This window comes from Cyphomyrmex costatus, unplaced genomic scaffold, assembly GCF_001594065.2.
Source record: "Cyphomyrmex costatus isolate MS0001 unplaced genomic scaffold, Ccosl1.0 scaffold205, whole genome shotgun sequence".
Classification (NCBI taxonomy): Eukaryota; Metazoa; Arthropoda; class Insecta; order Hymenoptera; family Formicidae; genus Cyphomyrmex; species Cyphomyrmex costatus.
Window position 1 is genome coordinate 1,169,266 of NW_017276095.1, and position 16,297 is coordinate 1,185,562.

General features: G+C 36.1%; 3 protein-coding genes across 3 annotated transcripts; 2 read left to right on the forward strand and 1 right to left on the reverse strand.

The window, feature by feature from the left end:
- Nucleotides 1–1,134: 1,134 nt before the first annotated feature.
- On the reverse strand, nucleotides 1,135–5,742 carry LOC108773347 (ataxin-2 homolog). Its single transcript, XM_018539115.1, has 9 exons — nucleotides 5,095–5,742; nucleotides 4,904–5,012; nucleotides 4,477–4,800; nucleotides 4,154–4,390; nucleotides 3,764–4,082; nucleotides 3,172–3,461; nucleotides 2,490–3,098; nucleotides 2,139–2,295; nucleotides 1,135–1,782 (listed from the first exon to the last, which is right to left on the reverse strand). The coding sequence occupies exons 1-9, from the start codon at nucleotides 5,172–5,174 to the stop codon at nucleotides 1,253–1,255; spliced, it is 2,655 nt and encodes an 884-aa protein (XP_018394617.1). The 5' UTR covers nucleotides 5,175–5,742; the 3' UTR covers nucleotides 1,135–1,252.
- A 1,745-nt stretch (nucleotides 5,743–7,487) lies between these two features.
- LOC108773373 (probable ATP-dependent RNA helicase DDX55 homolog) lies at nucleotides 7,488–10,474 on the forward strand. The gene is made up of 7 exons (XM_018539151.1): nucleotides 7,488–7,746; nucleotides 7,892–7,999; nucleotides 8,172–8,438; nucleotides 8,520–8,878; nucleotides 9,285–9,482; nucleotides 9,583–10,279; nucleotides 10,402–10,474. Exons 1-7 carry the CDS (start codon nucleotides 7,648–7,650, stop codon nucleotides 10,438–10,440), a joined length of 1,767 nt encoding a protein of 588 aa, XP_018394653.1. The 5' UTR covers nucleotides 7,488–7,647; the 3' UTR covers nucleotides 10,441–10,474.
- Nucleotides 10,475–11,038: 564 nt separating this feature from the next.
- Nucleotides 11,039–14,166, forward strand: Tes (testin LIM domain protein). The gene is made up of 5 exons (XM_018539076.1): nucleotides 11,039–11,277; nucleotides 11,391–11,592; nucleotides 11,706–11,998; nucleotides 12,161–13,741; nucleotides 13,816–14,166. Exons 1-5 carry the CDS (start codon nucleotides 11,215–11,217, stop codon nucleotides 14,164–14,166), a joined length of 2,490 nt encoding a protein of 829 aa, XP_018394578.1. The 5' UTR covers nucleotides 11,039–11,214.
- Nucleotides 14,167–16,297: the final 2,131 nt, after the last annotated feature.

The window sequence follows — 16,297 nt, forward strand, 5'->3', positions numbered from 1 at the left end:
TGTAGAGTTTACCATTGAAATTAAATCGTTAAAACTTCAATAGTAAACTCGACTGTGAAGACGTAAAATTATATACCTCTCGAATGTCTGCTGTTTGCACCGTTAACGTTAGCACGATTTGTCAGTATGCAAATGTTGTATCTCGCATACTCGTTGTAATCTTTCGCGCATTCAAAGATCCTGCATGTATCAACATCTCGTAACAAAACTCATTATCAACAAATCGCAGAATCGCATATCTCGCTAGCGTTTTACCCTGCAAACCGTACTCCAGTTTTGTTAATTATCGCTTGCTTCATTCAATGTTCTAACTCGAAAGAGTCGCGATCGTCCTATCTTCTTTTCTCCGAATTCTTCCTTAATGAATGGAATCAACACTCGGTCACAGGCAAAAAAATATGCCACATGGACTTTCCATATACCTTATTCTCATGTAATTTCAATAATCATTTCGATTAAAAAGAACTAACGGAAAAAAGCCAGAGAAAGGGAAAGAGAGAAAGTATTCGCTCGCGTGATCGATCTTGTTTTTCCGTTGGATTGTTACTTGACGATGTAATGCGAGCTATGTTTTGTATATATATATATATATATGAGAAAATTAAAACCTCTGAATTTAAAATACGTCTATCAAACGCGAGCGATCCCTCATTTATTTTCCGATGTATTGAGCACTACTCGATAAAATGCATGATCCAAAAGATCATTAAATCTTTCTCCGGGGTACACATGCTAATCCGATAAAAGTGAACTTGTGGAAATTTTGCGAAATTGCATAATGATAAACTATCATTTTACAATTTTAAAACTTGATTTAAATAATCAAGAAAATTTTTACGGGATTCGATAATACAGGCCATAGGTCATTCAACGATCGACCTACATTTGAATAACAAGTTACCTTCAAGATGGTCAACACTCTCCAATCATTTATAATCATTTATAGTAATATACGGGATATTATTAATCATTGGCTGAAAGTTGTATAATCAGCCTCTTTTTCCTCTCATTGTAAGCAAGTGTATGCAAGAGTTTAATTTCAAAATGTTTATCAACATAGAAAGTTGACGAATGATGCTTAATTTATATTAGTTATAGCGATCGATAAATCGAGAACGCATAATTAAAGCGAGCAGCTCTTTGAAAGTTCAAACAATTGACACACCATCATGAAAGTAACTTAATTTTGAAAGTCTTATCCTACCTTTTCAGAATACTATCGCTTTTCCTCTTCTTTTATTTTATGCCGTAGCTACTGATTGTGCGGTAAAATGACAGGTATAGTCTGTTGCGCACCCGGGGGTGGCTGCGGTGGCAGGTATTGCATGTGTTGTGGTGGAATTGATGGTATATGGGATGGAATTATAGGGCACATAATCGGATAGCTCGGTGCATGACCTTGCGGCGGAGGTTGCGGATATGTAGGCTGTGGAGTACCAGGTGGATTATAAGCTCCCGGTGTATGTGGTTGATTCGGATTGGCTGGGGACGGCGTTTGGCTAGGTGGCTGCTGAGCTACATGAGGATGCGGATGAGTGTGCGGACCCATATATTGTATACCGGGTGCTTGCGGCCCTTGCGAATCATGGTGATGATGGTATGGGGTGGCCATGTGGGGTGGCGGCGGTGCCTGAACCATTCGTACCATTTGTTGATACGCCGGTTGTCCTGGATAAGGCACCTGGAATGGATGTATAGCTGGCGCTAATAATGGCTGCCCCGTTGCTGCGGCCACTTGCATCTGAGATGCTATATCTGGTGCACGATGCTGCATCATAGGTACTGTAAAAATCGTATAATACACATATATATTCATTTTATGTTTGTGTGTGCGCGCGTGTGTATAATTATGAAATCGGCATAATTGAAATACAGGGGAAAAAATATAAATAAAATAACTTGAGAGAAAGAAAGAGCGATTTCAAGTTTGTTAAATGTAAAATTTATACGCGAAAACAAATTGTTTAGAAAAAATAAAAAATTTTTTTTCAAATTTCTACTAGTGTTGAAAAAAATTACACAATAATAATTAGATCTTACGAACTATGATATATTATTACTACATTCGTATTATTACGAATACACAAAGAAACTTGCGATACAAATGTATCGTGTAAGAATATTCAAGGAATACTGACCCTTCCGGAACCTTGCCACTTGTTGAGTAGGTGGTTGACTAAAAGCTGTCTGTGTTACATATGCCGGCATTACGACAGTCGCAGGCATAGTCGCTCCTGTATACTGAGGAGTTTGTGGTGTATGCGGTCGACTAGGCGTCGGTGTGCTAGGTGAACGCTATACATTGTAAAAATACAAATCATATTGTTTCCATTCCAGGAATCATTCTTTTATTCTAGAAAGAAAAAGTACGAAAAACTAGGAACATATACCATAGTATACGTTACATATTTTCTTACTTTCTCGTATGTTTCTTTTCAAGAATAGGAGTCTAGTTCAACTTTTCATAAGCTGTGATGTACATTACTTACCGGCGTGAATGGCTTGGCGTTTGGATTAAATTCTTTAGCGTTTGGATTTAAAGTAGATTTCTTAAAAGCAGTAGTTATCTTATCGACCGCAGGTTCCGATGGAGACTGTTGTACTGTGGAAGTATTCTGAGGAGTCTGAACTGGTTGTGATGGTGGTGGTAGTGGTGGCTGTTGTTGTTGTTGTGGTTGTTGTTGTGGTGATGATGGTTGTTGCTGCTGCTGCTGTTGTTGTTGTTGCTGCTGCTGCTGCTGTTGCTGCTGCTGCTGCTGTTGTTGAGGTGGACTTGTGGATCTTACTAATGGACCAGGTGGAGGCTTACTGGTAACTGTTTCTTCTTGTACAGTTTGATGTTGCTGATGAGAACTGGTATGCTGCTGTGGAGATGGTTGCTGCTGCGATTGCTGCTGCGGACTTGTATGTTGATGAGGACCTTGGTGATGCGGCTGATTCATCGAAGTGGTGGAATGTACATCTTGTTGATGCTGATGCTGTTGTTTTCTGGATATTTGAGGGGTATCCGAGGATCCCTGCGATTCTGCTAATTTAAATTCTGTAGCAAATTGTCTCAATTCCGAATGCTGTTCTTCTCTTCCACGTGGTGTAGGAACCTTAAAGTAAAACTTATAAGTTGCCCTGCGAGTTAAAAAAAAAAGAATTTGAATGAAAATATATATACCGTACCTTTCTATGATCTGATTTATGTATAACTATTTGCCCTTCTACAGAGTTTTGCTGCGTCAATGATGTATGTTGCGTAGATTGTTGCTGTTGCTGTTGTTGTTGCTGAGAAGATGCAACGTTTGATTGTGGAAATGGTGCTGGTGGAGCTTTGTCAGCTTGATAAACCTGTTGTCTGCCAGGCCGCTCACGTTTCTCTGTATTTATTTTATTCGGAGGTGTCTGTTGTGGCGGGAAACTTACTTGCGGCATTGAAGGAGTAACTTGAGGTTGCGATTGATTTTGCTGGATTACTATATAAAAAAAATGTATAATTATCGTCAAGGCGATCGTACAGAAACTATAATAGCGGCTTTCATTACAAGTTTGCTATGTAGAAAGAGCTATAATTATGATTCCAGATATATACGAAGAGCTGTGATCAATAGAAAATTGTTTCTGTATACACGGAATATTGCAGCAGCGTCAATTTTGATAACTTCGTAAAGTTGATTTAGTCGAAAGCATAATCGTCGCGTAGAGCAGATTATCGATAACGCTTTCCGTTCAATTTTCATCTTTAGAAGAAAATGCAAACGATACGAAATAATATTACCTTGCTGTGACTGCGTCGTTGATGGAGGCACAAATGGCGGTGGTGGATTATTATATGTAACAACCACTCCATTGGGCGGCATACTCATATTTAAGGATACCGGATGTTGCACCGAAGTATGAACAGGCTGTACTCCAACCGACATGTTCGGTTGTGGGACATTCACCGTAACCGTAGACGGAGAGGGTTGACTGTAGACATTCTTATTACTTGTGGTTCCTGGCGAAGACGGGGGTTCATTGGATCTCATCAATTTACTAGTGTTACCATTTTTCTTTTTCAATGGCGGCGGAATATATTTTCCTTCAGTGGGTCGTGTCTAAAATTAGATAACTAATGAGTTTGATGGATAAAAAAAAAAAATTTTCTGAGATATAATCTGAATCTTACCACAGCCGCAAATCTTTCCTCCTCATCGCCATTTTCCAGTTCTAATCTAGCTTTATGATTCGGTTGAGATTCGATCTCATTTGCTATTTCAGCAGCTTTTTGCTCCTGTTCCTTGTAATCTTTCGTATCTTTACGTTGTAGTTGTAGAGTATAACCGACCAAAGAAGGTTCAAATGTCGTTTGAACTCCGTATTCTTGTTCATTTTTACGAAACATTTCGTTGACGTCCCAACCGTTCTAAAAATTGAATAATTTTACACACAATTTATTTAATAAATAGGATAGAAAGTCCTCTTAAAATCCAAATAAATGTATATGCTTACAGCAGCACCATCCAATTCTAAATCAGCTCCGTTCATGGTAGTCGGTGGATCCCAGGGTTCGAGCTCCTTCTCACCGATCAAACCATTAAACTTACTAATGGCTGTGTCTGTTTGAAAGGTATCTCTTATAGCATAATCTAAATCAACGTCCTTGGCAGATATAGTAACAACGTCTTGTGGTTTAAAAATTAATTTCTCTACTACACTATCTACGCAAATCTTTCCAGAGCTCTCTACACGATGAGCTAATTCCAGCACTACGTCAAATTGACTCGAAAACGTTCTAAACACACCCTCGTACACGGAGCCATTTTGAGTTTGAATCTGTGTAAAAAAACAAAGTAAAGAATTTAATATTAATTTATCCCACAATAACATTGCACAAGTTATACGTATAATATGAACAATATAGTCATGTGTTTGCTACCTGTACAGTGTTGCCAACATGGCTAGTAACGGCATGCATAAAATGAGCATTATTATAAACCCCCTCTGCTGCAACATTCCTTTCTTGTGGTCCACGTGCTCGTGGAGATCTGGAAAAAGACATGGATAAAAAAAACATTATTTTTCTATATATAATCATCAATATATGTTGCTATGTTTTGGATATTATACCTGCTATTATGATCTTGACGAGGAAAGCCAAGTGATTGGCAGTACCTGTTATTTGTACGATTCTTCCTCTTGCTGTTCATTTTGTTTGATGGTTCTTCACCAATCGTTGATGGATTTCTGCCACCGATTTGTTGGAGGCTCTCTCGTTTCCTAGTAGGGACCGGAATTTTGACTACTTTCCCAATACTGCTTGACGTCAAAAATATCCGGATTTTTTTGTCCGTGGACGGGTACGGGACGTACGAATGTCTTTATGCAACGTTCTTACGTTTGTCGGTGTGACTTGAGACAACTGACGCAATGAGATGAAGAAAAAGAAGAACGAGGATATAAAGATAAAAATGAAGATAAATATGAGGATGAGATAAAGGATAAGGAAGAAAAAGAGGCTGGCGTGGCAACTATCAACATTCACGAGGACTTTTAGGTTATATATTGAAACAAACCTAAACGCAAAGCAGCACAAAGTGTGTGAACGTACGATGCACGAGGCAAAGTCTTGAAACTCAAAAATTGTGTGTTTTAAACCGCGGCTCGATACAGAAGCGAGATGCAGTCACGATCACAGCACGAAAATAATCCCTCAGACGAAACGGAGGACGCGCGTACGCGATATGTACATGCGTGACGGCTCGACGGGGGTGTAAGTGCACACGGACCAAGGCGTGAGCGTAAAAGCTGGCTTTTAAACAAGCACCACGCTCGTATCTCGATAATTGTCAACGACCGCGTGACGTAACGCCTTAAACGACGAGTGCTCACCGTTCTTCGACGACGAAGTATCAATACAGAAAGTTGCGTGCTACGGTTCGTTGTACATACAACTCTCAGCCAACGGGTACGTACCAACGGGGTTTACTCGGATCTATGGAAGGGAAAAAGAGAAGGAAGGAACGAGGGTGGGGGAGAAAGTGAGAGAGAGAGAGAGAGAGAAAGAAGGAACGTACCGACACTACCGACGATCGTGAAGAGTGCGAAGTGTAAACTATGACGGCCTGCGAACGACGCGTGCCAAGCCAAGTGCGGCGGCGAGGAATCCGTGAAGATGCGCGTTTCTGTCTCTCCTAGTTGTCAACTAATCAACATGTGGCAGAAAAATACACGACAGACTCGCAACCTCTCAACGTACCTACAAGTCGCCTGGCCTGATCAACCTGATCACGGTGACTCTTGGACGCAGTCGCCACCTGGTGAACATGTCCGGCCCGTTCACTTGGAATCGTGGCGCAATCGTGACTCTAATCTAATGGGCCGTCTACAATAGGTGCATTCAGTACGACGACCCCTCATTGAGCGCTTTAAGTGAACTTTTATATGTGTTTGGTTTATATTTTTAGATCTAATGGAATACGCCAATCACATGAGGCGTATCGCATAACCTCGCATAACCAATCAGTGATCAGTGATCTTTTGATTGGTTAAGGCCATCACACGTACACAAATTTTAGTAGGAATCGTAAGGTCTTAAGCAAATCGGCCAATCACAGTTTGGCGTATTAAAATGTGAGATCGTAATCTCTTGATTGTGATTGGTCGATTTGCTTAAGACCTTACGATCCCTACTAAAATTTTTGTACGTTTGATGGCCTTTACTCTAATAACGAAAATTCAGGTTTAAAAAAAGGTTAATTGGCCTTTGATCGGTCATATCTCGTTTCCTACCACATTTATCGAAAAACGGTTCAGACATTTTTGTACTTTTAGTAAAATATTTCGCGAACTATCCATCGTAGAGAAAAAAGTTATAAAGATAACTTGTAGAGCATGAAAAAACCTACAAAATGAGCTATTATAACTTCAAAAATCTTCAATAGAAGCCGAGTTATTCAAAAAACAAATTTTTTGGGGGTTTTTAAGCTTAGCAAATTTGCCTCTTCCTTAATCACTTCGAAAACTTAGAGTTAAGCTTTTTTAGACCCCTCACCCCACATGCCAGAAAAAGAAAATCGCTTTTTCCAATTTTTGCAAGGCAAAATGACAATTTGACTGGACTATTGGTGTATTCTTTTAAATCATCCAATCAGAATTTTAAATCTGGAAGAATACACCAATAATAGCGAGCGCTCACCCAACTGTTGAGTCCGCTGAATGCGCTCATTATATCCGATTTTCGTCATACGACGACTCTGCAACCAATCAGAAAACAGGATTTTGCTTCTTTTTTATGATACGATTTTTCTGATTGGTTGCAGAGTCGTCGTACGAACATCGGATGCAGTGTGAATCCAGCATTATACGGCAAATACGCCTCATGGAACAGCCCCTAAATGCACCCAAGAGGTCACAGAACATGAAGAAAGCATATTTTTAGCGCTACATGTAGTCGTATGACAGATTTCCTAACCTCAACAGTTGTTAACTTTAACGCTTAATATCTCGGTTCAGAGGGCAGAGCGACACTTTTTATTGCTAGATTCGTTCGTTTCGTGCAAAGACGCATCGAATGAATGTATTTTTATCAAAATTTGAACTGAGCGGGGTATTCTATATCCCTTTACCTGTGTTTCAATGTTTTTTTTTTTATAAATAAGAAGTAAAAAGAAAAAGATCATAATGAAAACACAGAAATGGAAGGAGCTGGATGTGGGATTGAGTGATTCTATACTGAAAACTCTCGAGCAGTTGGGATTTTCCTATATGACACCAATTCAGGTTATACATATACATATATATCTTATGATACATATATGTACTGTGTGTGTCATTGTACATATAAATGGAAATATGTTAGAAATGTATGTGAATCATTCAAAATATTATATATTCACATATTATTATTATTATTATTATTGTATAGGCAGCTTGTATACCTTTATTGTTAAATGGTAAAGATGTTGCGGCAGAAGCAGTTACAGGTAGTGGCAAGACCCTTGCTTTTCTTATTCCTCTATTGGAAATATTACAGGTAATCTTTTATTATATGCATTTATCTTTTTAAACAGATTTAGTATAGCAAAATGATGATAGATATAAAAACAAATTTTAAAAATAGTTCATGATTGCATACTATTCTAAAGATTTATGTGATTGCATTACATATAAAATAAGCATAATGTATTTTTTTAATGTGTGCATAGAAACGAAATGAAAAATGGAAAACTATGGAAGTAGGAGCGATAATAGTCAGTCCTACAAAAGAATTGGCTTTACAAATTAGTGAAATTCTAGAAAAGTTCTTAAAAACGATTCCATTGTTAAAGCAAGTATTACTGGTTGGTGGTGTGACGCTTCAGAAAGATACAGAAAACTTAAAAAAAGGGGCAAATATTATTGTTGCTACACCTGGTAGATTGAAAGATATTCTGTCTAATCACATCAATTTGGGTCTGAATATAAAATCTTTGGTATGTACCTTATTGTTATAATGTCATTTTTTATATGACATGGTATTAAATTATTAACTAGGTACACTCTTATTTTTCTAGGAATTTTTTGTATTAGATGAGGCAGATAGATTATTAGACTTGGGATTCTCTGTTACTTTAGATAGTATTTTAAGTTATTTGCCACGTCTTAGAAGAACAGGATTGTTTTCTGCAACACAGACGAAAGAATTACAGCAATTGATCAGAGCAGGACTGAGAAATCCAGCATTGATTGTTGTGAAAGAAAAGTCTAATGTCTCTACGCCTATAAATTTAAAAAATAGTTTTATAATTGTTGAGCCTGAATATAAGTTTCCAGTAATGATAGATTTTATACGTTCAGTAGGATTTGAAACAAAATATATGATATTTTTACCTACCTGCGCAGGTGTGGATTATTTCAGTCGAGTTATACAGGTGTAAGGGTATAATTAAAAAATATTATATATCAAACAAAGTAAATAAATTAAAAGGTCGAACATATACCACACACTGTCATGAGTTAATGAATTTTGTCTATATTTTAAAATAAATTTACATAAACGTTTCGGCTTTAAATGTGACAATCTTCAGTATACAAAAATTAATAATATTATTATTAATAACATAATCATTGTTATTAATTTTTGTATATACTGAAAATGGTCACATGTGTCCTTGGCGACACCATTCAAGATTAAAGTGATAAAATCAGTAAATAGATCTTTTTAAACTGTACAACTTTTATCGTGAACACTTTTCTGTAAAACTTATATTTTTCGAGATATTTAGAGGTTCCTATCTTTTTTGGACACTCTGTATATACATACGTATGCATATTTGCAGATTATTACCATCGATAAACGTACTTGCTTTACATGGTAAAATGAAAAGTAAGAGATACAAAGTGTTTGATAAATTTCGATCTTCCGAAAATGGCATTTTAATATGCACAGATGTAATGGCTCGTGGAATCGATATATCGGAAATAGACTGGGTGTTACAATACGATCCTCCCAGTACAGCTAGCAATTTCATACACAGGTAACATAACAGGCGCTACATTACATACGTCGAAACAGATATAGTGATACTTTAAAAATTTATTCTCTAAAGTTCTAAAATGTTAAATTTTATTGTATAGATGCGGTAGAACTGCGAGAATCGGTAATGAAGGAAACGCATTGCTATTTCTTCTAGAAACAGAGAGTGCATATGTAGATTTCGTTAAAAGAAACCAAAAAGTCGAGCTGCGTCAGATGGAAAGAGAATTAAACGAGAACACTGTTCACGAATGCTTACAGTGTATGAGGCAGATGCAACAAAAGGATCGACTTATGTTTGATAAAGCCAATCGTGCCTTTGTTTCATACGTGCAGGCATATAGTAAACACGAATGTAATTTAATTCTTCAGTTAAAAGATATTGATTTGGGAAAACTGGCAATGGGTTTCGGTCTTTTGAAAATGCCAAAAATGCCGGAGCTTAAAAAGAATAACATATCGTCTTTTGTTGGTCCTGAAATTGATGTAAACACAATACCTTATGTAAACAAACAACGTGAATTGCGCAGAATTAAAAGATTGAGCGAGTATCAGAGCACTGGTGTTTGGACAAATAATCAGAACAGATGTAAACGAAAGCGAGCGGAACCCTGGTCTGAAACTAAAAAGAGAAAACTCGAGAAACAAGAGAGACGAAGTAAACAAAAGCAAAGGAAGGAATTGAAACAACAATCTTTGACTGTTTTTAATAGAAAAAAGAAAAAACAAATAAACAAGGAAGATGTTGAACAATTAGCGAAAGATATAGCATTAATTAAAAAATTTAAGAAAAAGAAGGTAACACGTTTTTTCTATATTACAAAAATAAGTTCGTCCCCCCTTCACCTCCACCTCCTTTTCCCCCGGCGTCATTGTCTACTTTTGTATTTTTATATACATATGTTTTCATTTAATTGCAGATATCACAAGAGGAATTTGATGCAGCTTTTCAAGTATGAAAATGTTGGACATGTAATTGTACAAGACACCGAGATTTAAGAGACATCTCGACTAAAACTCTCATTCTCTTGATATTTTCAATATACGTGTTCTCAAAATATATTGTACGTATAAAACTTATGGTAAAATGTAAATGTAATTAGTGTTTTCTTATGATTTTCCTTTCCTTCGAGTTCTCCAATGATTTACAAATATTCGTATCATTACAGAAGTAAATGAAACATTATAGAAATATTTAGTTATATTTATGACAATATTTTTGCATGACAAATATTTTTGTGAAATATGGATTTCAAAGGATTAATATGGATTAATTTTCATTATCTTTGTATCATTAAGATTCAAGTTCAATTGAGCTAAACGTATGAATTAACGTACATACAATAAAACACAAGACTCGTTCCTCCAAGGTCTACCACTGCTCTTGCTCGTCGTATGTATCTTCGTTTAGTTTTTAAGAGTGTCCCCACTTTCGTGGCGGGGCCGGGATAACGCAGTAGAGGGGAGCAGGTATATGCTTGACAGTGTATGCATCCGAATGTGTGTATGTGTGTGTGTACACTGTCAAGTACACACATATACCTTTTGAAAGAAAGAGATGACTGTTTATGCCTCGAAAAAACCAACACATCATTGGTGTGAATAGTCGCCTTACATGATTCATACTGATTCATACACATTTGTGTTGTATGTCGAGTGACACAAGATAAGTTTGCATTGAAGATAGAATTTTATTTTTCCAATAGTGTGTGTCTTATTCTTTATGCTGGAGGATGGAGGAGGAAACGACAAATCGCCCAAAGTGGCTGTTGGAACTGGAAAATCGTAAGCGGAAGGTACATCTAATTTCAATATGTAGTTTGATTGATGAATTTGATTCGATAGATGGGAAAGGAATGTAACGTATACAAAATTGAGATTAAAATGTAATTGTCTTACGTTTACTCAGCCACGTTTAGCGCACGAAGCTGGAGCTGGTGCACCATGCACAAACTGCAATTCCTCGTGTCCTGGTCTTGATCTTCATTTTTGGAGAAAAATTTGCAAAAACTGTAAATGTGGTCGGGACGACCACGATGTTGATGACGATGAATTTCCACAATTTGATCTGCTATTTGGATCAAGCGGAAAATTTAAAAAGAAATCCATGCGTACGTATTTCGTGTTTGTGTGTGTGTGTGTGTGTGTGTGTGTGTGTGTGTGTGTGTGTGTGTGTGTGTGTGTGTGTGTGTACGCGCGCTTATATTAAAATTTTGATCTTTAGAATTGCAAGTAAATAACAAGAAACAAAACGATGATGAAACTACATTTGAATGGGTGCCACCGGATACAACTAAAGAACTTGCTATGGATTACATGAAAGCTTTGCCCATGGAAAAATTGCCGATTAAAGGATCAGTTGGTGCTGTTTTGAGAAGGCAATTACTGCAGAAACAACTACCGCTTCATGATATTGATTATAAAGTTTGCGATGAACTTAGTGAGCAAGAGCAGATACAATTTGAAAAATACTTAGAAAACATAAAGAAATATGTAGGACAAGGCAAAGTGATGAAGGTAAGTAATGGTAACTTGTGATTATACATCAATAATATACCTTATTAGTTACAGATTTGTAAAATCAAGTGTTATAGATATTGAAGACTTGCTTAATTAGAAGAATTAATTTTTCTAGCGCACATTTTGTCTCATATAATACAAATATTATTATTTTCACAGATGTTCGGTGCCCGTCCATTCGACCGTTCTTTAATGACACCTGTCAATGCAACTGATATGCAAAAGTGCAGTCCACAGCATAAATCCCATGTACTTTCTACTGGTGTTCAATTACGTACACCGAGTAGCTTCGCCATAAAAGATCCATTGTATGCGAGGCACCTGTATGATGCTCAAAATAAACAAGCTGCTGCTACAGCCATAAATAACAATGAGATCTTAACGAGAAGTACAGAAGAGTATAATTGTATATTAGATAATGTGTCTGCTAGTAGCACCATCGTCAGATCGCAACCAATCGAAGGAAAATTGATTTATGAAAACTTTCAACGTGGACCCACGCATGATGATACCGCATTGGTAGACGAAAGAGCTGTAGATGACAAGGTAGTTAATTCATCGATTTTTACACATCTCGCAGAACAAGAAATCGTACCTACTCGTGAAAAACATACTTCTCGAAATTACGCATCTTGCGAAGGAAATGCTTCCAGACGATATAGAGAAACGTTGAACGACACCATGATGTGCATCCCACATCGAGAAGCTGTTGATGATGAAACAGTTCTCTTTGTGGAATCCATGTTTGCGGATGCGCTTCTTCCACCTAGTGCTATACACGTTAATGATATTATTGGAAGCACATTGGACGAGGAGGGATTGACATTTATAAGAGAGAAACTTGCCAATAAATATAATGTAGCGCAGAATCCAACAATGTTATACACTGCTGTGCCTAAATTGTCCCGACCGTTAGACTCGAGTGACATATTACATCCACGTGATGGTGGAGGTAAGAAAAAAAACAATTCTGCACGTATCAATAAGCCTGTAGGGACAACGCCTATTATCGCTGCTACGAATTTACTCCCTGCGGAAAGCTTCGCAGAAGAGGCAAAAATGAACACTCCTTACGAAGCAGAGAGGAATACGTATAAACTTCAGTCTCAAGTAATTGACTCAACTGTTGTACCTGATAGTATCAAACTAAACGAACGAAAGCGATGCGACGTGCTGTCGAATAACAAAACGGCGAATAATGATTCGTTGGTGACGGATACATTTCCAGCCACAATGGAAAGCACTATGGATCTACATGCATTGTCGAGTAAATATAATTCTACAGATCCCGTATCGACACAAACTTCTGATTTGCAAAATCCTGTCGATACAAAGTCCAATCCGTTGCAAGTCGAATTGAACAGTTCGATGGTGCAGTCGTCCGTAATACATTCCGAACAGTTGCAAAATCAAGTGTTTCCTCACATTGTTGGAGACACCAATGAACAATGCGCACAAACGCAACATACGGATTGTCTAAGCGATGCTATTGAGGGTTTAAAGGTAGACTCGACAAAAATGCAGAAATGCGAAAAATGCCATGACGACATTCGTATTGGCAACGTAGTCGTAATCGCGGAGAAGGCTAATAACGCATCCTGGCATCCTGGGTGCTTCGTTTGTTCGGTATGCGACGAATTGTTGGTGGATCTCGTGTATTTTTATTATAAGAATAAGTTGTATTGCGGAAGAGATTTGGCTACGTTTCTAGGAATTCCTCGATGTTTCGCTTGTGATGAGGTAAACAGTTCATACTTAAAATAATATACCTACTTAACAGTGATGATTCAATAAATTCCTTCTGTTTGCTGTAGTTGATCTTCGTACGGGAGTATACGGTTGCAGAGGGACATAATTATCATGTGAAGCATTTTTGTTGCTGGGACTGTGACATGCCATTGGCTGGGCAACAATATATTACCGAAAACGATCGACCACTATGTCTTCCTTGTTATCAAAAATCATATGCAAAAACATGCGTTGCCTGTAATGTAGTGATTGCTGCTGATCAACAAGGAGTAGCTATAAAAAATTTAAATTTTCATGCAACTCAAGACTGCTTTTGTTGCTACAGCTGTAAGAAAAATTTATTAAACGGAAGAATGGCGATAAAGGAAGATAAATTGTTTTGCAGTAAAGTATGCATCGCCAAGTTTTGTAACTAGCGTATCATAGGTAAAAAAAAATAATAAAAAGTTTATCTTTTGATATGTTGTGAGAAAAATAATCATAAATCTATTGAGAATATAAGTAAGAAATATCAAGTGTTAACAAGATGTTTATTGACATCTTACAAGAAAAGTTCCTCGACAATTCCTAAATATTTTCAGATATTTTTTTACTAAAATTCAGGTAAAAGATTAAAAAAATGTTTAATATAACTTTGAAAAAAATTTGAGTCTAAGCAACACAAACAAACTATAATATATATTGTAATATTGTAAATCAAAATTAGTAGAAGCTAGAGATTTCACGCGAGACTACATTTATTATTTTCTACAACTAGAAATCGTGAAACCTATAGGATAGCATAAAGAAGTATCTATCAGTAGGGAACGGTAATAATAACTATTTTGTATCGCTGTTTATATATATATATATATTGTATTCTATTGTCATCCTCTGATTTTCTCGATAAAAATTCGCAAACATATGAGAATATATTGCCCCGTTACTCGTGAGTACGGTCGCAAATTTGGTGCCCAACGTGGGGCTTTGAGTTAAAAGATCCAATAATCAATTGCGGATTCCGAGAGCGAGAGAGATTTATTGAAGTATATTTTGTTGAACTTAATTTTCTTGAATTATATGAATATATATGCAAATGTTTATGTGTATGTCTATGTTATACTTATTGCTAATAGATTGTCAATTTGTGTATTTCATATATTTCACACACAAACCTACTTTCCAAACTATCAAAATAATAATTTTTCCAAATTTTTCAAAAAATATGTGAAATTTTTAATTGTGTCAATTATAGATAGAAAATATATATTGTTGAATCATTGGGCGCATTCAACAGAAAAGAGCGCTACGAGAGCGCTCGCTGTTATTGGTGTATTCTTCTAGATCATCCAATCAGAATTTTAAATCTGGAAGAATATACCAATAACAGCGAGCGCTCTCGTAGCGCTCTTTCTGCTGAATGCGCTCATTAAACTACCAAATTAATAATAATTTCTCCGAACCTATTCCACACACACAAACCTACTTTCTAAACACACACTATCAAAATAATTAACTATTCCAAACCTATTCCACACACGAATTTACTTTCTAAACTACCAAAATAATAATATTTTTCAAAATCTTAAAAAATCTTTTTAATTCCAACCCAAGTAAACACTTACACACTGCATTTTCACTTTGCATTCACTACCGTCTCTTAATTATCAAAGAAAAACATTGAAAGAAACAATATTTTTAGAAATAGACAAAATTTAAATTTAAAAATAAATTATAACGATATTTGTATTTAATTATTTATAACATTGAGAATAATCCGATCGGTGTCGAAATGTATAGTTATATCAGCTTATATTATTATTACTTGAATTAAAGTGGTCATTATAATACTGGTTCTTTGCCTCTATTTTTTATTTATATTATTTAAAATTAAATTTCAAAAAGTTTCCTTAGTACCGATATAGTTACAAAAAAATTCTCATTTTCAATGATAGAAAATAAATCCTCAAATTCCAGGTTTTTCTTTGAGATAGTAAACCTTGAATAAATATAAAAGATAATGTGCATTAATTATTAATAGGATTTATAAAAGTGGAACCATCCATAATTGGTATAATCTATCCTATCTACATCTTATGACGCACACACGCGCGCTCACGCACCCACACACGCACACGCACACCTCTCTAATGATTTAAGTAATTTAGTAAGGTCTCGGAGTAGTGCAAAGGTTTAGGACGCTTGCACAGAATGCAAGATTCGGTTCCGACTGAGGTAATATTTTTTGCAATAAATTATTTACAGATTATATTAAGATCTGTCTAATAGAGATGTCTATTATATATCCAAATTTAATTGTGATATTATTTTAATAGTTTAGCTGCGTTTTAAGTCCGCGAGAAAATTTTTGGCGCATAGTTCAAAAGATATGTATGTATATATACTTACATATATATATATATATATATATATATATACATGCGAGTAGTATATACATAATTAACATTAAATTATTTAAGCATTAAAGATCCAATTTCGACCGTATTTATAATATTTCTTATTTTCTGTTTATTAAGTCAAATGTATGGTTTCTTATTGTCTAGCAAT